At 55.5% G+C, this 26796-nt stretch overlaps 8 protein-coding genes across 8 annotated transcripts; 2 read left to right on the plus strand and 6 right to left on the minus strand.

The window, feature by feature from the left end:
* Window positions 1-744: 744 nt before the first annotated feature.
* N656DRAFT_774164 (DUF221-domain-containing protein) lies at window positions 745-4712 on the minus strand. The gene is made up of 6 exons (XM_064814207.1): window positions 4466-4712; window positions 4136-4356; window positions 3773-4065; window positions 2627-3709; window positions 2178-2573; window positions 745-2094 (listed from the first exon to the last, which is right to left on the minus strand). Exons 1-6 carry the CDS (start codon window positions 4535-4537, stop codon window positions 1109-1111), a joined length of 3051 nt encoding a protein of 1016 aa, XP_064673555.1. The 5' UTR covers window positions 4538-4712; the 3' UTR covers window positions 745-1108.
* Window positions 4713-5200: 488 nt separating this feature from the next.
* Window positions 5201-7040, minus strand: N656DRAFT_774165 (S-adenosyl-L-methionine-dependent methyltransferase). The gene has a single exon (XM_064814208.1). It carries the CDS (start codon window positions 6963-6965, stop codon window positions 5382-5384), a length of 1584 nt encoding a protein of 527 aa, XP_064673556.1. The 5' UTR covers window positions 6966-7040; the 3' UTR covers window positions 5201-5381.
* A 353-nt stretch (window positions 7041-7393) lies between these two features.
* On the minus strand, window positions 7394-9530 carry N656DRAFT_774166 (putative O-methylsterigmatocystin oxidoreductase). Its single transcript, XM_064814209.1, has 3 exons — window positions 9085-9530; window positions 8420-9026; window positions 7394-8358 (listed from the first exon to the last, which is right to left on the minus strand). Exons 1-3 carry the CDS (start codon window positions 9382-9384, stop codon window positions 7604-7606), a joined length of 1662 nt encoding a protein of 553 aa, XP_064673557.1. The 5' UTR covers window positions 9385-9530; the 3' UTR covers window positions 7394-7603.
* Window positions 9531-10796: 1266 nt separating this feature from the next.
* On the minus strand, window positions 10797-12077 carry N656DRAFT_701596 (FAD/NAD(P)-binding domain-containing protein; the record flags this gene model as incomplete). The annotated part of the gene is made up of 1 exon (XM_064810954.1): window positions 10797-12077. The coding sequence occupies one exon, from the start codon at window positions 12075-12077 to the stop codon at window positions 10797-10799; it is 1281 nt and encodes a 426-aa protein (XP_064673558.1).
* Window positions 12078-13849: 1772 nt separating this feature from the next.
* Window positions 13850-14443, minus strand: N656DRAFT_678482 (uncharacterized protein; the record flags this gene model as incomplete). The annotated part of the gene is made up of 1 exon (XM_064810522.1): window positions 13850-14443. A coding segment is annotated over one exon (594 nt), but the record flags the coding sequence as incomplete, so codon positions are not given.
* A 1300-nt stretch (window positions 14444-15743) lies between these two features.
* N656DRAFT_786506 (uncharacterized protein) lies at window positions 15744-16256 on the minus strand (the record flags this gene model as incomplete). Its single annotated transcript, XM_064816528.1, has 2 exons — window positions 15744-16090; window positions 16175-16256. The coding sequence occupies 2 exons, from the start codon at window positions 16254-16256 to the stop codon at window positions 15744-15746; spliced, it is 429 nt and encodes a 142-aa protein (XP_064673560.1).
* Window positions 16257-16729: 473 nt separating this feature from the next.
* On the plus strand, window positions 16730-18438 carry N656DRAFT_218033 (NAD(P)-binding protein). The gene is made up of 4 exons (XM_064808920.1): window positions 16730-17076; window positions 17140-17268; window positions 17373-17839; window positions 17966-18438. The coding sequence occupies exons 2-4, from the start codon at window positions 17171-17173 to the stop codon at window positions 18199-18201; spliced, it is 801 nt and encodes a 266-aa protein (XP_064673561.1). The 5' UTR covers window positions 16730-17076; window positions 17140-17170; the 3' UTR covers window positions 18202-18438.
* Window positions 18439-19257: 819 nt separating this feature from the next.
* N656DRAFT_217943 (ketoacyl-synt-domain-containing protein) lies at window positions 19258-26605 on the plus strand. Its single transcript, XM_064808919.1, has 3 exons — window positions 19258-19714; window positions 19777-20059; window positions 20140-26605. The coding sequence occupies exons 1-3, from the start codon at window positions 19413-19415 to the stop codon at window positions 26437-26439; spliced, it is 6885 nt and encodes a 2294-aa protein (XP_064673562.1). The 5' UTR covers window positions 19258-19412; the 3' UTR covers window positions 26440-26605.
* Window positions 26606-26796: the final 191 nt, after the last annotated feature.

Consider the following 26796-nt stretch of genomic DNA (forward strand, 5'->3'; position numbering starts at 1 on the left):
TAGGTTGGAGGGTTGGCGCAACCGTACCGGTACTGGCGAAGGCAGATATCCCAGGTCAATCGTCAGAGCCATCGTCCACCGGACACTGTAGAGGTAATCGGTCTGAGATATGCAGTTCTCCCAACTGGGACCTTAGTTGGGTTATACAGCAGCATAACTTTGCCACAACCTGTGTGATTTCCCGATACTGCTCAGTTCCTCGAGCCGCCACCCTTCTGATTACATACGTCTGTTGAAGATCAGATAACGGTTGCAACGTTGGAATGGGCCAGATCTAGGGGCTTGTCTTCGGCATCTTTGGCTTCGCCACCGTCAACCAGTATAACTGTATTCTGCCTCGTATCTTAGCAACTCGAAGACTGTATGGGGCAACCCCTGAAGAAGCTTCATGGCGATCAGACCGAGAACGTTCGACGTGAAGCACAACCACAGGCTTTCAACGCAAATCGAGCACAACTTCGTAACCAAGCAATGGTATGAGTAGCCACCGCCACCCTCTGAAGAAGTGGCATCCGTCGTAGAACCTCAGCTCACGGGCTATGGCCGGTGTACATTACACACGCGCGGATCGTACGTCATTCCTCAACCCTCCACCATATACCAAATGATGCCACTATCATCAAAGCTATCGTCGATGGATGACAACCACAACTGTTCAGATATAACTGTTCAGAGAAGGACTGCTAGTTGACATCATAGGTGAAACAACAGACATCTGTTCAAATTGAGATGACATGCTAGGTTTTTAGATTCTGAACACCACACACAGTTCCATAGGGATGGGAGGGTGTGCTCGATGATGTAGGAGTAGTGATATTATTCAGAGAGAGGACGAGAGACGTCAAAGTGGCAGTACGTGTAAGGCGATGACAACAGATGTTCAACAGGCCATGTCATTGAAGAGATCTCAAGCTGAGTAAGGTACACAGACAATGGGTAGTATCTAGAGTTCAGCCCTAGATATGTCGGGACGAGAGCACACCCAGTAGATCATCAACTGGAGATTGGATCGCCATCCCGGGTATAGGCCATAACCTCCGTGTATGGCCTAGCTATAGCTACTAGATATACCATTACATATTATCCATTACTTCTAGTAGTAAACTTCCTAGTACATAATCTCCGGTTCATGCAACGGGGACTCCTCAAAGTCACAAACCAGCCTCCCCTTCTCTGTCAACCAACAGCCCCGATCCGAAATAAACACCGACGCCTTTGTATGCGCCACCTCCTGTCGACTGACCCTGGCCTCGTCCTTTGGAATCCAGAGCTTCGGCGCGGGCTGCCACATCTCAGGCGGCCAATAGGCGCGCTTGGCATAGTCTGGGGGTAGGTCTACGTCGTCCGGCCCGGGATTGACCTTGGGCTGCAGCGTCCTAAAGTCCTGGTAGATTTCTGGATGTAGGAATGCCAGGATGGGGTTAGGTTTGCGGGTTGGGTCCGGGGTGAGCCACGTCTTGATCTGCGTCAGGACCTTGGTCAAAGTCGACGGTTCCGCAGTGCTGCTCGGCTTGAGGCTTTGCTTCAGGGCCGACTTGGTCCACTCGGCAATGGCGTTCTTCAAGCTGCTGCCGCCCTCGATGCCGCGCAGCTGGACGTCGTCGTCGAGGTCATGGGACGACTCTAGTACGTCCACGGTATCCTCGCCAAAATCTTCATCTGTGTTGTAGTAGTCGGCTGCGAGGCCACCAGTGGTTTGCGGTTCTGTACTGTTGCCTCCGTCACTTGAAGTGTCGTCGTCTGTGGCTAGACCAATATCCTTCTCGAGGGCAAGGGTTCGAGGCAGGTTGTAGAGTAAGGGTGTGACAGCCTCGTTGAGCGAGATGTGCACTAGCACGCTGAAGATGAAGAAAATAGCTATGAGAAGCAGAGGCCCGATCGCTGATTTCAGGGCAAAAAGCCCGATCAGACAGATCTCGGCTATGTAGAGCCCTACCATGAGCTGCATAAGTGCGCGGGGATAGAACAGACCCTTGGTATCAAGGCTCGAGTCGAGTACATAGATTAGACAGTATCGATAGACATAACTGATGAAAAACATCCCGACCCCCGCAAAAACGAGGATCAAGGGGGCTATACAAGAATAACTGAGAGCTGTGAATGCCGAGTTAGTTTGTTGTCCTCAAACGGTACCACTCCACTACCGTCTAAAGTAGGTACTAAATAGCCCAACTTACCAATAACGCCCATGTTGGTAAACCGTGGGTACTCGCTGCCCCAGTGAACCTTGCTCAGTCTGCGCCAGCGGTAGAACCGCCTTCGAGGGTTGGGCGTAAACTTGGCTATGAGCTCATGTCGAATAAGATCACCAAAGTTGGCGAGTCGCCCGGCGCCTGCACCTAAACACTGAACAAGGATGTATGAGAGGTAGAAGTTGGATGCCTTGGGTAGGTTCTTGGATAGCAAATCTTTCACCGACAACGGGTCCTGGAGGATGCCTCCTAAGGCGGAAGACGCGGCTGAAGTAATGGTGGTAATAAGAAAGACCTGCACAACCTGGAACGCAAAATATCCATGTTGCACATACAACTCCACCATTGCATGCGAAGGCACGCCGGCAACCCTTGCACAGCCTGGAATGGTCAGCACGTTGAGTATATTAGTGAGGCTGTTCTGACAATCTTACCCCTGAGCATCCAAGGGACGGCAGCCATCAGCCAGGACAAAGCAAGGGCCGGCAGTAGACCTTGTATGATACCCAATATCTGATCCGGGAGTTTGGCAATCCAAGTAAGAAAAAATATCTCGGTGCTCAGATACTCGATGTTTGAGATTGTCCCAACAAAAGCGGCCGGGAAGGACCAGAAGATGATGGCGGCAGCGATAACGCCCATCATGAAGAAGCGGCGCATGATGTGCTCCCACCAGCGAATCCGCAGCGCGCTCCAGATGATCTCGTCGGGCCGGAGACCAATGTAGCGCGGCGACATGTGCAGCGGCTGGTGGTGAGCAAGGATCTGAAAAGCAGCCTGCGCACTCGCTTGCGAGTCGAATTCTATGAAGGCGGCGTTGAGCGGGGACCCGTCTCCTCCACGGTACTTTCGCCGGAGTTTCCAGATTTCGCGGTTGAGAACCTTCAGTCTGAGTCTCGTCCATCTAATTGTGTCCACACGACGGCCAAAGTTGCTGAGTGGACGGTGATAGGGCCGCGAATCTGCAGGAATCCAGAGGGCAGCTACAGAGCCTCTAACGTCTGGCAGAGATGGATCCAGGCTGTAAGGGTGCGTGTACTCTGGGTCCGGGGCCTCCTCCGAGCTCGGGGAATCGAGTCCCGAAAGCTGACGCTCGGCAATCTTGATTGTACTAACGGCTTGCCCCTTTTCCGCGTCTTTTTGTGTTGTTGTTGTCGTCGTTTGGGGTTCAGGGGGTAGACTACTTGACGCAGTCGGATGCTTCTTCAGGTACTTGTTTCGAGCTTTATTGGCCATCCTGATCAGTCGTGTCTCGGCTCGCTGGAGCCGATCCGCGGTTTCTTCCCTGTCCTCAACCAGGGCACGCAAGTCGCTCAGGTCTCTGGGAATCCACACATGCTTCACCGAATCGCCAAATAGCTTGCGCAGTTTAGCTTCGTCTACGTAGGGTTGTGGGATGCAAGTGAACAGAACAGTTCTGGATGACAGTCGCTTGGCGTGGTTTGGAGAGAGGAGATAAGCCTGGCGAAGATTGATGTAATAGATGCATTCCCTGCACACCATGAAAAGCACGAAGCCTGCACAACATTAGCAACGGCGCGTCAGGGTTGGCTACATCTGTAAACGGATGAGGGACTAACCGAAGAAACACCATGCCACGACAACATGGGCATAGAAGCTGTCAGGGCTCGTGATATTCCCGAGTGTCAGCAAGTCAAGCTCTTTCAGTCCTGCCCCACCGGTGCCGTGAACGGGAAGTAAAATCGGCCAGGAGAAACAGCATCCCGCGAGGCATATGATGGACAGCACCCTGAGAAAGCGGAGGAAAAGGAAGGAATCTAGGGAGCAGTTGTTCAGGATGTAGGTATCGTCAATGGCGAAGAAAGGCTTGATCCAGTCAAACCACCCTCCAGGAAGCTTGGGGCTTGGGTGTCTGTAGGTCAAAGAGGCGTTCATCAGTTGAGGACGGTGTGTATGCCACGGGCTTATACATGGCCACTCACTCTGGCTTCCTGAGCGATGGGAGGGTCCGCGGGGCGTACACCCTGGGGTATTTCCGGCGGAAGGTGAAGAAAATAGCGAAGCATATGGCGGCGTAGATGAGAACTGGCAAGAAGGTCCAGCCGAGAGATGATAGCGAGGATGAGTTCTCGCCGAAATGGCTGAGGGTGCCGCCGGTGCTGTTGTCCCGCCCAGACGCGATTCGACCATCGTTGCTCTGGTTCTGTCTCGAAGTGAGCCAGTGCTCCCGCCATCCATATGAATTGAGTCGAATACCACTGCTGGTACTGCTGGGGGTCTCAGTAGCAGTCAACTTGAACATGTCAACTTACAAATGCCTGATCGAGCTGCCGTGCGATAAGGACCGACGTGGGGCTGCTGCTACTGCTGTGAGACCAGTCCATCGTTATTTTCTCTCAGATAAGAGACACGGCGCGCGTCTCATCGCAGAGCTAGTGCATCATTGTACAATTGTACTGTTGTGTTGGACCGTTGAAGCTAGAATAATCAGCAGCAAGCCCTCGGACCGTGCTCACTTCCAGGTTCTTCAGACCTTCCACGGGTTACCGTACAGCGAAGACGAAGAAAAGCAACTTGAAGCAAGCCATTGACGATTGGGCTTGCCAAGCAGCGAATTGCATGCAGGATTTTTTTCAGCGACCCGCAGCCGCAAATCTATCACCGAATCGGGAAATATTGAGCCGCTAGCGTGCCTCGGTACCTTCCTGCTTTTCTCAGATACACCTTATGGAGACGGCGTCTTTTAGGTTGGGGTGTCACTGTTGCCTTACATACCTAGGCTTCTTTCGCACAGATACTGGCACCACCCAACCGGGGAAACCTCAGCAGTCTGATGTAAGTGTGTGGATATCGCGCTAGTGTCCTGTTGAGTTACTTCTTAGGTGCTCCCGAGAAACGGGTCATTGGGTAAGGTATGCACGAATGCTTTTGCCTTACAAGTCAGAGATGGTGTCACGGCAGACAGGACTGGCCACCCTGCGTGGGCACTGTCGTAAAGTGCAGCATATGAACCACCTGGATCGCAAGGTCGGCAACCTTGCGATTCTGACATCCTTTTCACAGAGAAGGAATTGCATATCACAGTGGTTCTGCGATGTATGTACGTACGTTCCCGTCACAGACGGCGATTGCGGGGAAGACCAAGCACCCTCGGCACCTCATGCCCCCTGACTCGACAAAACATGGAACATTGAACTTGCTGAAACCTGGAAACAAACAATCGCCATACTACCTTGCCTCAAGTGTAATCTCGATCACAGCCATGAGGCTGTCAAAGGGCTGCACGATCTTCTTAATCACCAACCCCCTGTGCGCCTTCGCCAGCAGCTCCTCCCACTCCTCCCTAGACCGCTCATGAGCGTTATGAGCCTGCTGCATAGTAAGATCACGCACCCGGAGCAGAGCCTCCACAGTTCGCGACCCTTCTCCAGGAGACGGCAAGACCGTGTCCATGACAACCAACCTCGCGTCAGGCCCGGCCCGCTCCAGCGCCGCGGCCAAGTGCCTCAGGATGGTGATACACTTGTCATCACCCCAGTCATGCAAGATCTGGCGGAGAAAGTACACATCCCCCTTCCCCTCATCCTCGAATCCCCTTGGTCTCTCCGGCTGCGCCTCAAAGAAATCATGCGCCTGAAACACGACCTTCAACCCCTCCCCTTCCAACCTAGGCGCATCATCCCTCTTTGCCCGCGCAACCACCTCCTCCCGGTCCTGCACCACCGCCCTGATACCCGGAAACTCCCTCGCCAGGGCAGCACTAGCATGCCCTGCGCTCCCACCGACATCCACCAACACCCCTCCCCGACGCGCCAGCGATTCCCACCCCTCCCTCCACCCCTGCAGCAGATGCCCCAACGCCATACCCCGACTCCGCGTCATAACCCGCATATACCTTGCATACCGTTCCTGAAGTTCCGGGTTCGCAGCCACATGCGCAAACAGCGGCAGATCCGTCTTCCACGCGGCATTGTAGGCCGTGCGGTGGATGCTCCTGTCGTCCCCCCACCGCTCGGTAGCTTCCACCATGGCACCCACCATGGGCGCGGACGTACCCGTCGTGAAGCGCGCCCATTCCAGCAGTTCCGGCTGGCGGACCATCGCAGCTGACAACGGCGAGTGGGAGAGTCTGTTGGGGGCGGGCTCGGACAGGAACCCGGCGAGCATGGCCATGCGCGCGATGCTGCGCAGCTGGTGCTCCGGGACGCGGGCGAGGGAGGAGACTTTTGAGTAGGGGAGGGAGGGGAAAATAGAGGGTTCATCATTGGCGGCTGCTTCATGTTCCGAGTCCTCGAGGGGGAGGAGGGAGGGAATGTCGAAATGGCAGAGCCATCGCACGCTGGCGAACTGGTTGTTGCGCACTGCGAGCTCGGGCACAAACTCGGAGGCGTCTGTCGCCAGAAGCGTGGCTTCTGCGAGCGCGTCGCGCAGAGCCAACTGCTCGGAGCGCGCGGAGATGGGCGCGTTGGCTGGGAGGAGACTGGCCGGGGTTGCGGGTTTGGCGCTCAGTGAGCGGGCCGGGTGGGATCGTTCTGAGGCAGCAGCTGCGAGGGCATCGGCGTGGGCTGCGATGCGTGCTGCGAGGAGTTGAAGGGGGGTTTTGGCCGCCGGCTTAGAACCAGGTGAAGATGTTGGTGTCGGCTTCGATGCATTCTCTCTGTTGGATGAAGAGGAGTACTTTCTTGACCCGGAATTGTGTCGTTGTTTAATCTGAATTGCGACCAGAGAGGTGCATGACCTGGATGTCTCGGTCAAGGCCCGCACGTAAGAACGGACCTGAGACTGATTGAGCCGGCCGAAGGATCGGTTCATGATGGATTCAATTGGCGCTGTAGTTTATGGGAATGGGGCAAGCAGGCTGGCTGGCAGGGTGCCATGGTGGCGGGGGAATGCACTGTATAAGTGCTGTTGGTAGGAAGACTGAGTGGCACAGCACCAAGAAGTCCACCATAATAGGGCAAACGGCTACCCCGCCAGGTACTGTACTGTACCTAAGGTGTCCAACGCGGGCAGGTGCAGCCTACTGTAGGTAGAGCCGACCTGGAAGGTTCGGCGGGTCGTTTCCACCACATCAAAATTTCTGCTGAAACTGAGCCTGAAGACTTCCATGTGAACCCTTTGGCTACAAGGAATGAATATGACCGGAACTCCCGTCGACTTGTGCGTTCAAGCGTATAAAACGGGCTTCACTTTCTGCTCACTCCAAATGTAAGCAATTGCTATGGACATATTCTGACCGCACCTCTCCGACATCAAGATGATGGACCGATTCAATGAGCCCCCTGAAACTTTGAAGCCATCAAGTACTACGCTCTACAACCATCAATCCCATATCAGATCCAACCGCCCCCAAACCCTTCCACATACAATGATCAATCTGGGTAAGGTACCTTACTTAACGTCAAATAATCCCCTTCCTCTCCCTACTTACTATAGTAGTTCCCTTGAACTCACTCCTTCCCCCTCGCCCCTCCAACCTGCACCTTCTGCCCACGCAGCACATAACCCGTCTCCCTCGCACTCTCCCACTGCTCACGCACCATCTCCAACCGCTCCTCACTCCTCGGCACAAACCTTACGCGGAAAGGCTTCGGCCCACGAAACGCCGACGGCTGGAACGCATTATCACTCGTATCCACCACCCCCTCAACCAACCTCCCATCCTCCTGCTTGACCAAAGGCGGCCGGAGCTCAAACGCCCAGAGCATATTCGCCACCGTAATATCGAGCGTATTCTCCGCGAGACGACTGGCAGGGCACATGCGTCTTCCCCCGCCAAACGTGAAATGATCCCGTTGCCTGGGATCACTGGCAACAGCATATTCCGCCGAGGTCTTGTTATGCCCCAGGTACCGCTCGGGACGGAACACGTGGGGTTCCGGGTACCGGTCTGGGTCCCAGTGCATGAAGGATGTGTTTGCGAGGATGACGGTTCCCTTGGGGATGCGGTGATGTTTGTACCGCACCTCGGCGTCGGTGAAGTGCTTGATGGCCCATGTTGGAACGGGGCAGAGCCGGAGGATTTCTTTGACGCACGCCCGGATGTAGGGGAGGTTCTGCAGGTCGGAGAATGTCGGGGGGCGGTTGGCCAGGACGGAGTCTAGTTCTTGGTGGGCTTCTTGCTGTGCTGCTGGGGTTGCGGCGAGATAGAGAATCAGGTTTTGGATCACGACAGAGGTGATCTCGGCGCCGGCTTCGACTAGGCCTAAGCTCATGTCAGCTCTCCCGGGTTATGAAACGGGTGATAGGAGGTTTGCTTTGCTGACCTCCAGTGATCCACGCGGCATCCTCATCCGTGAGCCCCTGCTCCCAGAGATCGCTCTCGGCCAGATCCCGCCCAAAGCTCGGCGCCGCAACCCCGGCCTTGATCTCATCCTTGAGCTGGTTCCAGGAGCGCATCTTGCCACGCAAGATGATATCAGCATACTTCTTCGCCTGTCGACGCGACGGCTGCAAAAGCTCTGGCAAAAACTTGGCCAGAGGCGGGATATCATCCTCAATGAAGGCCCCCGGGCGGGTGATACGCCCCAGGAGCGCCGACGACTCCTCGGCAAAGCGCAGCTCGGGATGGTCCTGCGACTCGATGCGCCGGCCGTACGTTGAGGTGGTGACGATGGAAAAGGACATGCGCCGCACGTGATGGAAGAAGGCGGCCTGGTCCTCGTTGTCAAAGGCCAGCTGGTACAGGAACTGCTTGACCTCGAACTCCTGGCTCGGGACAAATTCGAGCGTCGGTTTTGGCGCCAGCAGCCGGTGCATAAAGCTGCGGTGGGCACGCCAGTGCGGGCCGTACGGCATGGTGAACATCCGCAGACCGCCCGTGACGAGGTCATGGCCGATGGGAGCGGGGATTTTGGACGAGGTTGCTATTGACTATCCACGGGTCGGTCAGTCTCCTGGTGTGTTTCCGCACAGCTTCATGGGGACTCACCTGCTTGTCAAAGATCTCCTTGAATGCCTCCGGGCTGTTGATCACAACCCAGTCGTACCACCCGATCCGCAGCCTAAACAGCTCGCCGTACTCCTGGGCCCACCGTCGCATGACATCTATCGCGTTCGGCGGCAGGCCCGGCCGGCCCCATAGCCAGACATTACCGTCTGGGCTCGGGATGGTCGAGAGCACCCTGGTCTGCAACCACCGTTCTACCAACACATAAAGCACGAGCAGGCCGAGGCCGACTGTGAGGATGAGAAGGGCGTTGGTGAAGGTGAGCAGCTCGAGAAACGCCATAATGATCTGATCTTCTCCCTTGCTGACGTGCATCTACTGGTTCAAGTGGTAGGAGGAGGCATATACTTAGTGAAGCGTCATGATCCCGGCGTCGTACCCAGCACGTGGGTACCACCGTGATGGCACACCGAAACAAGGGGCTGAGGGTAGTGTACGGTATGGTAACAGATTGAAAAGTACGGTAAGACCGGCCGGTAATTTACAGGGTTGCGATGCAGATCTGGTGTTGCATTTAGAACATCTGGAGAATCCAGACTTAGAAGTTCCCCCGTGGCGCAGCCGCCGGCTTACCAGGATTTGCTTAGAAATGGGTGTACGGAGCGCCGGGGTGCAAAGGTTCGGTGGTTTTCCGGCCGTCTTTGCACGGCCTACGCCGCACGTCTTACACAGGCGAGGGAGGGCGCGGGTTTTACACAGGTTGCCTTACCTCAGGCTGTGGTAATCGTTGAGCATCATGGCTATCAGACACCTAATAGAATCTCCCGGTCACTCGCTGATGCAGGTAAAACTCGCTTGGCCACTTGGAACTTCACGTGCACCCTGCTTGTCTTGCTCTTGGGGAAGAAAAAAATTGATGAATCCAGTAGGAAGTGCCACAGCGTGGCAACTGTACTGTACTCTTACACGGTAGCACCTGCAGTCCAGCACCAACTGACCGTCCTGGGCCTTTCCTGGTGATATCAAATTCCTGATGCAAAAGGTGCCAACTGCAGGTCTGGGCGTTTACAAGGCAGGAAGGTAAGGCCGCCAAGGGAATGCGATGTACAGTACAACATGATGCCTTTCTTGCTCTTGCCGGCTAGGGTAGATCAGAATCGCCTGCAAGTACGAAGTATATTGCGGCTCTATGTTCAGCTGCCCAATTGCGGGGTGCAAGCATGTCATCGGCAATCTGTTGGTAGCGAATCAGTAGATCTTATCTATATTGAAGTGAAAGTGCCAGACGGGAAAGGGTTGAGGAAGTCCCTCCCGTGGTTTCCAAACGCCGGGTGGGCCAGGCCCACGTTTTGCTCCCGTTCTCGTGCCTGCGGAAGTAGCTGCCCGGAGTCGGAACATGAGGGGGCCTTCGTGAATCCATTGACACCCACGTGGCGCCAGAACAAAGCACGATCGTTTCTGTTAACCAAGGTACACCGATTTCTCTGATTCACAACACGTTGAAATCTCACTAACGCGGGGCGGCTATCTGAATCAGCTTGTAGATGGTCTAGACGGGGGTTGTCCCCGAAGTTTCAAAGGGTTTCCACCCGATTCCCAGGTTCAACTGACTGACCGCAATTGCTCAGGACCATCACCACCATTGACATTTGCTTACGCATTCAGAGTAGACGACAAACAAGCCATCTAGGTAACTCGAACTTTTGTATTCCAGTACCTCAGGTGGTTGATAGTATGCACCTGCCCGCATCAGATCAGAGATCCTTCAAATCCAAAACCCTGCACTGCTCGAGCGGCGGCTGTCCGTAAATCATCCTCCCACCCCTGAAGCTGCGCTCAATATTGCTCTTGGCCACCTGCCGCATAGTAGCTTCATACGCCTTGATACTAGCCAACGACATCCCATCGGGGCCCGTAAGCGCCTTGGTGAGCGCAACAGCATCCTTAATCGCCGTAGCCGCGCCAACACCACCCGACGGCGACATGACATGGATCGAATCTCCCACGAGCGTCACGTACGGCGACGATTCCCACTCAGACAGATCCGGCGTAGACGAGGTAACCCTTAGCGCGACCCCAAACGTCTCGTCCTGCAACTCAATCAAGCACCTCACGGAATCGCTCCACTCCTGAGTGAGCATCATCTCCAACTCCTTCGGCGACTGGTTCGCAACCGCGCTGGCAACCATCTGCTCGGTAAACCCGACCAGTTTCGACGGTGCCAGCATGGACCAGTACATATAATCCTCCGGCAGGTCCTCATGGCCCTGTTCCCCGCGGTGTGGGAAGTGCATTTTCTCAACAAACATCGTAACCGGCAGCTCCGAGTTGAAGATGATCTGCTGAATAACCGGCGCCACATCCCTCACCACGCACAACCCCCTTTGCAACTCCGGCAGGATGCGTTCCTTTAGCTCCGATGTCAGGTACGTGCGCCCGTACAGACAGACAGCCTCGGGATCAATAATCTTGTGATGCGGCACAAGCTGTTTCCGAATCCGTGACCTCCCGCCGTCGGCACCAACCAGCAACGTCCCTGACGCCGACGTGCCATCTTCAAAATGCACCGTCACAGGCGCGGACTTGTTGCTCTCATCAAACTCGTAGTGACTAGCCGCCTTCCCCCAGTGGATACAATCCTCCAGCCCGCGGAGGAGGACCCGCCTCAGGAACCCTCTGTCCACCGTGTACGGCTTGGGCCCGCGCAGGGCACGCCGGGCGAGCAGCCGGCCGTCGACGGCGTTGATGGCGGTTTCCACCATGACGGTTTCGGCCGTCTGCGCCTCAAACTCGGCGAAGAGCTCCGGCGTGGTCAGATACTGCAGGTCTGGCACCGTGTCGGGGAAGACTTTGACCCGGTACCCCTGGGCGCGGGCGTGCGGGGTGTCGTCGCGCTCAAAGATTGAGCAGCTGATGCCATGTTTTTTGAGACCCTGGGCGAGGCATAGCCCGCCTAGGCCGGCCCCGACGATGAGAACGTGGCCGGTGGCTGCTGGTTGGGGGGTGATGGTGGTGGTGGTGGTGGTGGCAGCCATGGCGTGAGGCGTCAGGGTTCGCGGTGACGGACGAAGCCTATTCCTAACGGGATCCTCGGTGTGGAAGAAAGATAAGCGGCGTGGCCAGTGAGGAAGGCGCCAAGTACGCAAGATGGGCATTAGACGTCTGCACTAGGAACGGACTAATACTGTGGGAGGGGTTGGCAGGTTGCTGGGCTAGGGAGGGTTCATGTTTGGTGTTGGGGCTCGTTAAGTCCGAATGACAAAGGTACTCCGATAGATGTGCCACATAATCAAACGGAAGAATTACTCGATGCGGGATGTGGGCGTGCTCCGAGTTGCGGGTATTATCAAGAGGCACAGGTTCACAGCACAGGTCACAGACACTGTAATACAAGCATGCCTCGGCCTTGTTTGTTACGTGGCAGGGCGCCAGTCTTGCTGCTGATGCATACAGTTATGCAGGCATGAGGCTCAGGCATCTGAACATGTAGGTCGTCTGTTGTTGTGCAGGCCGATGTGACCTTGGTTGACACGACGCTCACCAAGGTACTCAGGGGCAGCGGGTATTGTAACAAAGTAAGGTATCAAGGCAATAAATGTATGAACAATACGCCTCATGTCACACAATGGTGCGGGGGAACAGCCACGATAACTAATCAGTATGATATGGAGATGCCCCTAATTATAGACAACAGGCTGCTGGTTTCGCGGCTTTCTGGCGGCTATTGCAACTCCCAGATAGGTGGAGTTCAAGGTATCTACCATGGTTCCCAACCCTGGGCTTCCATTCCAAATTTTGGCTTCAGCTTGAAACACCTACCGAGGACTTTAGAATTGATCATGGGTTGATCTGAAAGCATGAGCACAGGATCACAGGTAGATCCTCAATCATGTCGACTTGGTCTTCGGCTGTTGAAGTCTGGATCGAAGGGAGATGATTTGGGTTACAAAATCACAATGCAGATATGTAGTAGGCCGAGTATCTAGTAGTATTCCATTTACGTAGAGACGTCCAAGTCAACTCCCTAACACCTCTCTCATCCCAGTTTGTGTTTTCAAACTACTCGAACCTCGACGCAATATGAAAAGGGGTATATCAAATACACCATGATGCCAAATGTGAAAAACGTAGCTAGTACACCAAGAAGTCTTATCCTAGGTACTTTCCGAGAGTCGCGCCCAGATGGACCAACTTTCATCAGGAATGTTCCGTATAAAGAAGAAATCATACCAAAGAAACTACGTTCCCAAAACTCAGTAGACCACTGGCTAGTAGTACCCATCCCTCGTCACTGTGCTCGTCACCGTGCTAGTGACAACAACGCCCGGCTTCTTCACGTTATACCCGGAGCCATTGTCGGGCAGCACCTCGTACTGGGAACCGACTGTCGCTGACGCGATGTATTGAGGGCGTCCTGGGCGTGACTCTTTCGAGTCTCCCGAGGAGAGTTTGCCGCGGGAGGAGCCCTTGGAAGATCCATACAAGGTGCCTGTCTTTTGGACAAGGTAGCGGCCGGCCTTTACCAACGGTGTCATGGCCGGCAGGCAAGCAACGAACGTCTCGAAGGCCGGCTCGAGCAAGGACCAGACCGCTGTCGCCGTGCCAACTTTTGGTAGGGCGTTAGAACTTGGGCTCTTTGCCGGGAAAGAGAAGATTCAGTTGAGACTTACAGGTAATGTCCGTTTGGTCCTGGTTTTGGATGAGAATACCCAGGCGGATGATGGCAAAGATGACAGACCTAGATTCACCACGAGTCAGTACTTGCTACAAACACGGATCACCAGAGAGCAGCTTGAACTTACAATCCACCGAGCGCAAACGTCATGGCCACACTGATCTTGTTAGCGCGGCCCATCTGCAACTTCATGACGGTCGAGATGGGCAGCGCCAGAATGGCAATGTCCAAGACGATGTTGAGCACCTGGATCGCAATGTAGAGGTCCAGATAGTTGATGCAGTAGCCCGGAAGCGAGTCATCCCAGTTCTTCTGCACCGGGTTGCACTGCAAGACCGAGGCCAGCGTGATCAGGATCCACCACGCGCCGGAAGCGACGCCGAGGGAGATCAGCCACCACTTGAAATTGTTCCTGGGGAAGATGCGAGCGTAGAAGGCCAGAACCGAGAACTTGACGAAGCTGACCGCAGCGCCATAAAGAATAAAGGTGGCAAAGACAATCTTGAAGAAAGTCAACAGCAGCGCGGGATCAACGGCCCACATGTGCTGGCCGAAGCCGAAGGGTAAGCACGCAAGATAGCATGCCGCATCGGCGCTGGTGATGATGGCAGCGACGATGATGAGGTAGTCATCGGCCAGCCAGGGCATCTTTGACGTCTTGCGGAAAATGAGGCGGGCAATGGTCGCGCCGCCGGCGAGGACGATGGAGAATACCGAGACGAAGATGATGAGGCGGATGTTCTCGGCCACGCCTTCGTTCGGGTCTCCGTGTGGCACTTCGGCTCCGGGGCCCTCGGTCTGCCGGGCGGCGATTTCGGCCGCCAGCCGCTTGAGCAGCATCGGAAGCGCGGGCATGTTGACTGTTGGCGCTTAGATGAAGTTGGTGACGGCTAAGGTACCAGACCCTGTGTTGGTTCGACGTTGGACGACGCTGCTGGATGGGCCGTCTACGGACTGTGGTGGACGCTGTGGTCTGATCACGGTGTCCGCATGAGATGATTCTTGCAGGAACATGCTGCCAACTTGTACCATCTTGAGCGACCTGGATTCCAGACCCTCAGCTTCGACGTCCGGTGGGAGGGTTGCGGTAGTATTACCGCGCCACATCCTGACGTCCTTCTGGAGTAGTAGATCTATGAGACGATGAGGCGCAAAATCCGCCTAAATGTGCGATTCTCTGTCTTATTCGATGCTTATGGCATACCTTGCCGCGCGATTCAAAACCTGCCATGCTTCCAAATTTACGGCACAGGCAGTTCGTCCTTGACTCCTTACTCGTTCCGTCAGACGGCTCCACCAAATGCCCCGGGTGCAACGCCGCCCGGTGAGGGGGGCGTCACATTGCTGATTGCACCGCCGCAGCGCCGATTAGGACGTTAATGGCAAGTCGTCAAGACGGGCGGGCGATAGCTTGGAATATCGTGCGGCGTCTTGAATATCGTGCGGCGTCTTGAATATCGTGCGGCGTCTTGAATATCGTGCGGCGTCTGGTTGCGTGGGCTCTTAGCATCCCCATCGGAAATGCTGTCTGTTTCACGTGGTAGAAGAGCGAGTCGCACGTGTTGGAAAAACTTCGATTTGAAATGGTGGAAATTGCAAAGGTTGACTGGTGAGCTTGTGGGATTTGGCCCTGGGCTCCATTAAGGTACCCCGCCATAATGCACCGAACGTTCGTCTTATCGATTACCTACAGTACTGTACAGTAAGGTACCTTACCTGAGGTTCAAGGACTTGTTAAGGTACCCACTGTATAGTGGGTGAATGCCCCATGTGGCGCCTTCTAGCCTTATGAGGCTCCTGAAGCTAAGCACCTGTAGCAAGGGAAAGAGAGTCGTCTAATTGGGTCCGCGGACCAGCCACACTCAATTCAGACGTTCCAGGTTACAGACCTCAGGTTCACAGCCCCAAGCACGAGTTGCAGAGGATACTGTGGTAATATAGACATGCAGGAGACAATTACTGTCATACTCGGTTCATTTGCTACGCTAATCATCCGAGCAATTGGATAGGCTCAGGCAGTCAGCACTTAATACCAGCACACCTTCTCCTCGTGCATCTTGCCCTCCTTCTCCAGCTGCGCCAGCAGCTCCTTGATGCGCTGGACGAGCGCTTTGCCGTAGTCAGGGGTGCCGAAGGGTGGGGCAGGCTTGGTCAGATCCGGCCGCAGCCAGGGAATGGGGTGGATGCCGGCCGCCGCCTTCATCATGACCTCGGTACCTGCATCGTCGTAGCCCCCGCCCAGAATAACAGCCACAGGCTTCTGCGAGTAGTCGTGGCTGCCCAGTGAAGAGTCCGTCTCAACCTCCTTCTCGCCTTTGAAGATTGCCGGGATTTGCTTGGCCCCGGCTTCGGGGGTCATCACGAAGTGGATGACTAAGTATCAGACACAATATCAGCGCCAATGTTCTCTCGTCTCACAATCCACAAAGAGCGCTGTGCAAACGGCATATTACGCACCATCGAATTCCGGCTTCAGGCTGGCGATGACGCCGGTGCCAACGGCCTCAGTCTTTCCACACAGAATCACCGGAGCGCCCATTCTTGAGGTAGCGAAGGTGCGAATGCCCGGTTTAGAAAAGTAGAGCGGCTGCGAAACTCTTAGCAGCGACCGTAGAGGTGCTTGTCGGATGGTAAACATGTGTGCAGCGAAAGTAAATGGCACGATGGGCGGCGCCAGGCAAAAACGAAAGAAGAGAAAGTTCAATGAAGCCCAACCTGTGTTTTATAGACGACCGGCAAGCTCGGGTTTGGGTATTGATTAGGTAGGTAGGTAGATATGGGCAGTTCTTTCCCTTCTTTTAGAGAACTGAATGGAACTGAAGCACCTCAGCCTGTGAGGGCACCGTATCTGAGGCACTGTAATGTCCAGCGTAGTGGTTATGCAGCCGCGCGGCGGCGTGTCTCACTGCCGAACAGCAGTCAACGGGCGCGCGGGCGCTTAGGACCCACTGGCTCAGGAGTGTACTGTGTATGTATTGTATGTATGTACAATACATAAAGTACAGTACAGTACGCCATACAACAGCGCTAAGTATAGTGCAGTTAGTGCCTGAAGAAACCTTGACTACGGTATGTGTTGCACCTACAATACAGTACCTTACCTCAGGTTGTCCATCTGGATCGAGCTTTCCAGATTACCAGGCTAAGGTACGGAGGTACACAACTGGTCAAATCGTACGGTACCAGAAGACACCATGCTAGCTGAGTATATCAGCATGCATCTCGCTCTGTCTTTTCTTGAGATGAAAGTGGCATGATTCAGCTTGGAAACCGTGCGACAAATATGGCCAGTTCTCTCAAGTGCGACAAGCTCTTCAGCGTTGCCGGCCTCGTCGCCGTAATCACGGGGGGCGGCACAGGTTCGTCACGCTCCCTCGGGTCAAGCATGATGTGTGAATAGCTAACAGCTAATCACCTCCGTGGTGCTATTCGTGGTCAACAGGTGTTGGGCTGATGATGGCCACTGCCCTGGCAGAGAATGGTGCATCAAAAGTCTACGTTGTTGGACGGCGTGAGGAAAAGCTCCGGGAAGCTGCAGCTTTGTATCCTGAGTAGGTCCGGCAGTGGAAGTTGGATTTCTTCTCACTCTTCGTTTGTGTTTAATTCGCTCCCAAACTCACCCGTGACGGTTTCCATCTGCTGACCAGTCTCCCAGCATCCTCATTCCACTACCTGGCGATGTCACTTCAAAGGACAGCTTGGAGGCCATGGCGAAGCGTGTGAGCCAAGAAGCTGGCTACATCAATTTGTTAGTGGCCAATGCCGGCATGGCGGGGCCTGGACTCAGAGGAATCGGCCCCCGCGCAACGGCGACCGACTTTGTGCGCAGTGCCTGGACGACGCCCATGCCTGAATTTGACAAGGTCTACAACCTTAATTGCACTGCAACTTACTACACCATCCTGGCCTTTCTTGAGCTGCTCGATGCGGGCAACAAACGGCGCCAACCTGGAGACTCGCCCAGCCAGGTTGTAGCGACGTCGAGCATGGTTGCCTTCCAGCGGGACCCTCGGTACGGCTTTGCCTACCTGAGCAGCAAAGCAGCATTGGTCAGCATGGTCAAGAGCTTTGCCACATTCGGTGTGTCTTGGGGCATCCGTTTCAACACCATCGCGCCTGGCTGTAAGTAACGTCAATTTCCATGACGGGAAACGTGGTTTTCCTCCCCTACACTAATGCTGTCTGCGCCGCCCACGAGTGGTCCCTTCAAGTATTATCAACTAATTGGTAATCAACCAAAACATTTAGTGTTCCCTTCAGATCTTTCCGCGCCGGCCTTGATACCGTTCAGGATATCCAAAGACAAGGATCTCACTGAGGAAGGTGCATTCGCTCGCTCTTTCCTACCTGCTGAACGAGCTGGGTCAGCCGAGGACATTGCAGGAGCTTTGCTGTACCTCGCAAGCAAGGCGGGGGCGTATGTGAATGGCAGTGTGTTGCTTGTAGATGGAGGCAAGATAGCAACTGTGCCTGCAACCTATTGACACGAATTGCGATATGTCAGTCAGCTGGAGCTGGAGGATTCGGCTGACGCATGGAATTGCTCTGGAACACAGGATCCTATCTTACCTACCTTGTACAATATTTATAGTTATTATCTTAAGCTTGGTATTCGATGACTTGAGTTTTAAGGTTCTGATGGTCGGGTAACCTTAGGTAGGGGCGGAAGAGAGTGGTGGAGGTCAGCACTCACCCGTACTCCCGAAGGTTCCGGGTTGGGTTCCAGTGCAAACTTCCAGGTCGTGCTGAAGGAATCAAGGTTAGGTACCTTATGCACCGTAAGGTAAGGTATCTCCCGTCCCGTCCGTTCCTGCTGCACCTGCAGCGCATACTGTCCAAATAATTCAACCACTGTGAATACACTGTTCACGGCGCCAACAGCCCCAATCAACCCCGCCAACCGCCATCGTTGACGCTGCCATCGACGCATCGTTAACCATCAACCCCGCCAACATCAGATGCAGCAATCTACCCCGCCGACCAGCCATCAACTGGAACCCATCTATCAGCCCCGCCACCACGGGGAGAATTCCACCAATCCCCGGTCGGCGATTGGTCGGTTCGTACTTGCCGTGCCACAAGCCGTGCCACACTCTCGATGGCAGCCCTCCCTTAGCGCCGCATTTCGCGTCTCACCAAATTCTTACCCCGTAACGCCGAACGTAACGCGTTACATTACGTTACCTCATGCTGTAATTACCTACTTTCCATCCAACTTCAACGTGTTCTTGCCAGATGGTCCCGTCCCACCAGTCTGGCGCCCGAATATCGCTCACCTCGCCTGCAGCACCAACCGGCCACGACAGGCAAGAGCTCCGAGCTATACGGATTTAGTTGGCGGTCTGCCACCTCGCCCTGCTTGTTGGAAACATGATACGGATTAACGGATTGCAGCGCCTTCTTGGCTCGTCCTCGTTCGGGTCTGCCAAGGATAACCTGGAAGGTAGGTAGCTGAAAGTTCCAGCTCTGATGCAGCTTTGCATGCCACCCGGTGGGAGAGGGAGCAGCCGAAGTATCCATGGCTTGATGGCTATCCCACATCCCGTCCAGTCCTGGGGGCCATTGAACGTCCGTACCACTGTGTCGGATTTGTACAACCTTTAATAAGAGGGCGGCAAGGTTGGATAGTCGGCCGTTTGTGACGTGACAATCTTCCGATTTTTCTCCTCGACATCATCGTCGTCTGTCGTCCGTCATGGCTCTCCCCCGAAATCGCCGACAGGCTCGGGTGTACTTGATCGGGGACTCGACCTTTGATGTGGTGCCCGGGCTCCTCGACCTCCTGCGGCAAGGCCACGACCCCCTCCTTCAGGCCTTCTTCAATGCCGCTTACCGTGTCCTCCGGGCTGAGATTGCTCGTACGACGTCCACTCAACATGCCCGCTTCCCACGTTTCTCCAGCATCCAGGACCTAGTAGCACTGCAGCGTCGCGGACCGCTCCATCCCGCACTTCACAAAGCGCTAGTTTGCACTTTGCAGCTGGCTGCCTTCATAGCGTGCGTCTGTCTCGGGCGAATATGATCCAGTCTTCGTTGACTGTAGCTGACTCGTAAAATAGTCGATGCGGGGAGCCAGACGACCTCTTTACGCAGCACGCAGACTCGTACCTCGCCGGGTTATGCACTGGAGCGCTCGCTGCCGCTGCAATTAGTTGCTCAAGACATGTCTCTGACCTCCTCAAGCTCGCCCCTCATGCTGTTGCTGTTGCGTTCCGGGCAGGCCTCTGCGCCTACGAGCTCGGCCAGTCGATCGAGCGGGGCTCCGAATCATGGACGCTTGCTGTGAGCAGTGCGAGCGAGGATGAAGTTAGAAAAACTGTTGCTGAGTTTTTGGCTGAAAAGGTGAGGAGGTTCCGTAAGATTGACGAGATCCTTCCCAAGCGCGTGAACGGCCCCCAACTGACAAGTCACACCATTTGCAGCGCTTGCCCGTTTATTCCCGCCTGAACGTTAGCTTCACATCCAGAACGAGCTTAGCCATTACCGGTCCGCCATCCATTCTTCGAGCTTTTGCGGAAGCCAAAAGGGCCGCAGGGTGGCGGATAGCGGATCTCGCTCTATATGCGCCGTACCACGCCCAACATCTATTTACGTCGGAGGACGTTGAAGCTATTCTCCACGCAGATCCAGATGCTGATTGGGCTCGGCAAACGAGCCTACTACCAGTCATCTCCTCTGCGACGGGCAGGCTCAAAAGCGCAAGGAATTATCGTGACCTCTTACAGACCGCGGTAGAAGATATTTTGATCAATCCGATCCGTTTCGAAGACTTGATCAGCGGTGTCGCTTATGTTTCACGATTCTCTTCACCCGGCGCGCCGCTTTCCGTCTCTGCCGTTGGCACCACGTTGGACGGTCACCTGCGAAAGGCACTCGAGCAGCGTGGACATGTGGTCGAGGCAACAAACTTGCTGGCTGAGGCTTCCCCGAAGGTGTCCTCACCAAATGAGGCCACAGGGGCGCGGTCGCCGGCCGCTTACAACAGCGCCTCGGGCAAGTCAAAGATCGCCATCGTGGGAATGTCTGGTAGGTTCCCTGAAGCAGAGGACCCAGATGCTTTTTGGAATCTATTGTTCCATGGCCTTGACGTACACAAGGTTGTCCCTCCTTCGCGCTGGAATGCAGCTACGCACGTGGATCCTACAGGAAAGCGGAAGAACACCAGCGGCACCCCGTACGGGTGCTGGCTAAACAATCCGGGCCTCTTTGACGCCAAGTTCTTCAATGTGACGCCCCGTGAAGCGCCCCAGATAGACCCGGCAAGTCGGCTCGCCCTCATGACCGCCTACGAGGCCATGGAGCAGGCTGGCATGGTGCCGGGTACCACACCCTCCACGCAAAAGGATCGGGTGGGGGTAGCGTACGGCGTGACGAGCAATGACTGGATGGAGGTCAACAGTGCGCAAAATATCGACACCTTTTTCATCCCCGGAGGCTGCCGCGCCTTCATTCCGGGGCGTGTGAATTACTTCTTCAAGTTCAGCGGTCCTAGTTTCAGCCAGGATACCGCCTGCTCATCCAGCCTGTCAGCTCTTCACAATGCGTGCAATATGCTGTGGCAAGGCGACGTGGACACCGCCGTGGTGGGCGGCACCAACATTCTGACGAATCCCGACTACACAGCAGGCTTGGACCGCGGACACTTCCTGTCGCGTACGGGGAACTGCAAGTCCTTCGACCAGACGGCCGACGGTTATTGCCGCGGCGAGGGTTGCTGCACCCTCATTCTCAAGCGCCTTGACGATGCCCTGGCGGAGAAGGACCCCATCCTTGCCGTCATCCTCGGTGCCTACACCAACCACTCGGCCGAGGCTGACTCCATCACGCGGCCGCTGGCAGATGCGCAGAAGCAGATCTTTACCAAAATTCTCAACGACGCCAGCGTTGACCCCCTCGACGTTAGCTATGTCGAGATGCACGGCACCGGAACCCAGGCCGGTGATACCACCGAGATGGAGTCCGTGGTCGACACCTTCGCGCCACGCAGTGGGTCGCTCCTGCGAGGAGCCGACAAGCCCTTATACGTTGGCACGGTGAAATCCAATGTTGGTCACGGCGAGGCAGCTGCAGGTGTTACTAGCCTGGCCAAGGTTTTGATGATGATGAAGCACAACACTATTCCGCCTCATGCCGGGCTCAGGACAGAGCGCAACAGGAATTTCCCCAAGGATATGGACGAACGCAATGTGAGAATCGCGCTCGAACCCGTAGAGTGGAGGGAAAATGGCAGGCCTCGCAGAGCCTTCGTCAACAACTTTAGTGCTGCGGGCGGTAACAGCGCCTTACTGATCGAGGATGCTCCCAAGCTGCCAGCTGTTGAGGGCACCGACCCGCGATCGACGCACATTGTCACGGTGTCAGCGAAGACGCCGGCCTCTCTAAAAGGCAATATCGAGTCGTTGATTGCCTTCCTTGACCAGAATTCCCACTCCCAGGACCTGATTCTGCCCACTCTTTCCTACACGACTACAGCGCGTCGCGCACATTATCCACACCGCGTGGCTGTTCAAGGGTCGGATCTCCAGCACATCAAGGCCGGGCTACGAAAGGCATTGGAGCATGGGAATGGAGTGACGCGCTGCCGTGGCGCGCCGCCCATTACCTTTGCGTTTACTGGCAACGGGTCGCAATACATCGGCATGGGCAAACAGCTTCTCGAGCACTTCCCCAGCTTCCGCGCGGACATGCACCGTTTTGACCAGATTCTGCAGCGGCAAGGCTTCTCCTCAGTCATGCCCCTGATATGCGCGAGCGCTGGCGTCGGAGGGCGGATCGATAGCTTCGACGCCGTCACCGTGCAAGTTGCCACCGTGTGTTTGGAATTAGCCCTCGCCCGCCTCTGGATGTCCTGGGGCGTCCGACCTGCATCAGTCGTGGGTCACAGTCTAGGGGAGTATGCCGCCCTCGCCGTGGCCGGCGTGCTATCCGAGTCAGACGCAATATTCCTCGTCGCAAGGCGTGCCCAGCTCCTCCAGGAGCGGTGCAAACCGAACTCGCACGCTATGCTAGCTGTGCGTGACTCACGGGACGTGCTGGACCGGTGCCTGTCTGGCCGGCCACGCGAGATTGCGTGCATGAATGGGCCCAAACACATCGTCCTTGCTGGTGCGGTTGACAAATTACGCCGCACCAAGGATCAGCTCCAGTCACAGGGAGTCAGGACAGTGATGCTCGCCGTGCCATATGCGTTTCACTCTGCACAAATGGATCCCATTCTCGACGAGTTTGAAGCGGCTTGCCAGGGAGTGACGTTCCACAAGTCTGCCATCCCTGTCATATGTCCCTTGACGGCCACCACGGTGGCTGTTGGAGAGGCTGGCCCATTCTCGCCGCAATATCTGCGCCGTCACTGCCGAGAACCGGTCAACTTCCTCGGTGCGCTGCAATATGCTCATTCTGTTGGCGTTATGAACGACCGCAGTGTTGTGCTTGAGATCGGACCCCAGCCCATTATCTGCGGCATGGTTCGGGATATCTTTGGCACTGAACGTAGCATAACCACTTTGGCATCCCTCAAGGAGGGTCAAGACGCCTTCTCTCTACTCCCGCAGTCACTTTCATCACTGTACGTGTTGGGCTGCGACGTTAACTGGCGCGAGTATCACAGCGCCTTCCCAGCATCGCATCGTGTAGTGCAGCTGCCAGCGTACCAATGGGATCTCAAGGACTACTGGATCCAGTATGTCCACGACTGGTCGCTTCGCAAAGGCGACCCCGTTCCGGACAGCCTGAAGGCCCCAATCACTTTCAGTCCAAGCGAACCGTCTGCTTCCTCGACCATCAAGGTACCTCCACGACCAGCAGTACTTGTGCCCAAGCTCGAAAGCACCTCAATCCACAGAGTCTGCCATGATGGGTCCGTTGACGACAGAACAATTTCCATCGTCGTTGAGACCGACCTCAACCGCGAAGACATCAAGCCTCTTGTGCAGGGACATAGAGTCAACAACATCCCGCTGGCCACTCCTTCCGTCTACGCCGAGATTGCGCTCCGTGTTGGCACACATATTATCGACAAGTATGCACCTCGCCTGAAAGGTTGCGTCATCGGAGTGGAGGACTTGACTATCGAGAGCGCGCTCGTTGCGCCCAGAATCCCACAGCAGAAAGTCCTTCGTTGCAGCATCGAATTTAACATGGAGAGCTGCGCTGCAACATGTCGTTTTGCGACACTTGATTCCAGGACGCAGAAGCCCCAGCAGCATAGCCACTGCAAGCTTGTGTTCCGCGAGCGGACTGCTGCACTTGGTGACGTGCAGGGACAGATTGAAGCTGCGAAATCGCGCATCGAGGCCCTCAACAAGGAGGTCAGCGTGGGTAGAGCCTTCCGGTTTAGCAAAGCCATGGTCTACAAGATGGTAGGCTCGCTGGCCCAGTTTGACCCCGATTTCCGGCAGCTAGATGAGGTGGTGTTAAACTCTGATGCCATGGACGCCTCGAGCCTTGTTAGCTTCGCCAGCCTCACTTCTCGTCCCGGAACCACGTTCCATACGAACCCCGCGGCTATCGATGCAATCGGTCAGAGTGCAGGGTTCGTCATGAATGGAAACGAACGTGCTGATCTTGAGCGCGAAGTCTTTGTCAACCACGGGTGGCAGAGCTTTCAGCTTTTTGAACCCCTTGCGAAGGACAAGAAGTATCGTACCTATTGCAAGATGGAGGAGAAGCCGGCGAAACGCTGGGAGGGAGATTGCCTAGTTCTGGATTGCGAGGAGGATCGCGTCGTTGCCTGGTTTGGTGGCATCAACCTGCAAGGCGTTCCGAGACGCGTACTGCATTATATCCTCTCCAACGCGTATGGCCATGCAACCCCTGAATCGTCTCCCAATGGAGCGCCTAAGGCCACTCAGCACGGGAAGCCGCAAAAGGCCCAGCTCACCTCACCTGCCACCTCAGCCCCGGTTACTTCTACGTCCTCAACATTGCCAGCCCCTGACGCACTTCAGGGTGCCGCCTCTGCTTCTGGGCAGGAGACCACCTTCTCTCTCGTGAAGCCCATGGCCGAACTACCGAAAGCACGGCCTAAGCTTCGCAGTGGAGGTAGCAGAAAAGTCCAGACACTCCTACAAATCCTCTCAGAGGAGACGGGAATTCCTCGCACGGAGCTGACAGAATCGGCCGATTTCGCCGACCTGGGGATCGACTCGCTGCTCTGGCTGCAGATCGCCAGTCGGCTAACTGAGGAGCTGGAGATCACCGTCGAATTCACAAAGTTCTCGCAAATTCTGACTGTCAAGGGGCTTTGCGAACTCATCGATCCTGATGGGTACGACGCTGATGATTCTGATGCAACGCCCGACGTCTCCGCCCCTGAAGAGCGAAGCATGGTTATGAATGGTCCAACCATGCCAGCGCAGGTCAGTGGGGATATAGCGCAAACCCAACGGCTTGTCGAGGACAGCGTATTATCTACGCAGCAGGTGCAAGAGCCCGTTAGCTTGCCAAGTTATCCAGTGCATGAATCCGTGTCCGACAACGACAGCGTGGTGACGAAAGCGTTGCAAGTTATTTCTGAGGAGTCAGGCATCCCTGTCGACGAACTCACCGACGACGTCATGTTTGCCGACTTGGGCGTCGATTCGCTGCTGTCTCTCATGATAACTGCTCGGTTCCGCGAAGAACTCGATATCGAAGTGCCTTCTGGCGCCTCCTGGTTTTCGGAGATTCTCTCAGTGCGCGACCTCAAGCGCTTCCTCGGTTTCAGCACCGGACCAGTTGCTTCCAACCCGGCACCGACTCCTTCTACGGTCTCTAGCATCTCCTCATCAGCGTCCAGCTCATTCTTCGAGTCCGAAGCTGGTGAGAGCATAAGTAGCACGCCTACCACGCCAGGCTCATTTCTCAGCGCGGCTGTCCTGGAGCCAGAGCCCGAGCGAAAGCCCGAACCAAGCACCACCCGCCGCCCCGCACGCCCCGCGTCCTCCGTCATCCTCTCCGGCCGTCCTCACACCGATCCAAACACCCTGATCCTCTTCCCCGACGGCTCAGGCTGCGCGATATCCTATGCCGCCATGGCCCCCTTCGTGCGTCCCGGTCTTGCCATTGTCGGGCTCAATTGCCCCTACCTCCGCCATCCCGAGGAGATGACCCCCCAAAATGTGTCCCTTGATGCCTTGATGGAGTCATACCTAACCGAAATCCGCCGGCGGCAACCTTCCGGCCCTTACCTCCTGGGCGGGTGGTCGTCGGGCGGCATCCTCGCCTTCCGCGCCGCGCAGATGCTCATCCAGCAGGGCGAGCAGGTGGACCATCTGGTCCTGATCGATGCCCCACCACCGACGGGACTCGATCCGCTCCCTGCGCGGTGGTACGAGCACTGTTCCAAGGCAAACATTTTCGGCAGCATGCCCGGCTCTGCTTCCTCCGCAAAGAGCGAGCCGCCGGCTACGCTGGTGCCGCATTTCCGTGCCCAGGTGGAGATGCTGAGGGATTATGTTGCGGATCCGCTCCCGGAGGGCTTCACGCCCAAGACTAGCATCGTGTGGGCGGGCAGATGTGTGTTTGATGGGCGGCCGGGCAAGCCTGTGTTTGAGACAAGACCGGAGGATCCGGAGGGGATTAAGTTTCTGACGGAGCCCAGGCGGGATTGGAGCGCGGGCAGGTGGAGGGATCTTTTTCCTCTTGATGAACCTGAGGTGTTTGTTATGGACGGGGAGGATCATTTTAGTATGATGGTGTGTGGGGAGAGGTTGGGGAAGATTGTTTCTGATGCTTGTTCTTGAGAGGGGTTCTCTTTTACTTCAGCCTGGCTTTCTCCTTCTCCTTTTTTTCTCTTCTTTCTCTCTTCTTTTAGTTTCCTCTTCATCTTCGCACTTTTCTTTTTACATTTGGTGGGCGGCCTTTGTCCGAGCATTAGCTAGCTACTATACCCGGTGGAAGTGTTGCGCGAGTGCAGTAGGAGGAAATAGCGTTTGAGGCTGCTATACAGAAGTACTGTCGTTAACGAGAGATGAAGTATCAACTTTGGCCCATCGACGGTGCCCGAACGAACGGTTCGCCTTTCCTTAATCGGTTATTTCCGGGTAGAAGATGTCAATGTGTATTGGCAGTATGTCATTCATGATGAGACTGAAGGCAAC

The sequence above is a fragment of the Canariomyces notabilis genome, assembly GCF_033297395.1.
Source record: "Canariomyces notabilis strain CBS 508.74 unplaced genomic scaffold N656scaffold_2, whole genome shotgun sequence".
Taxonomy (NCBI): Eukaryota; Fungi; Ascomycota; class Sordariomycetes; order Sordariales; family Chaetomiaceae; genus Canariomyces; species Canariomyces notabilis.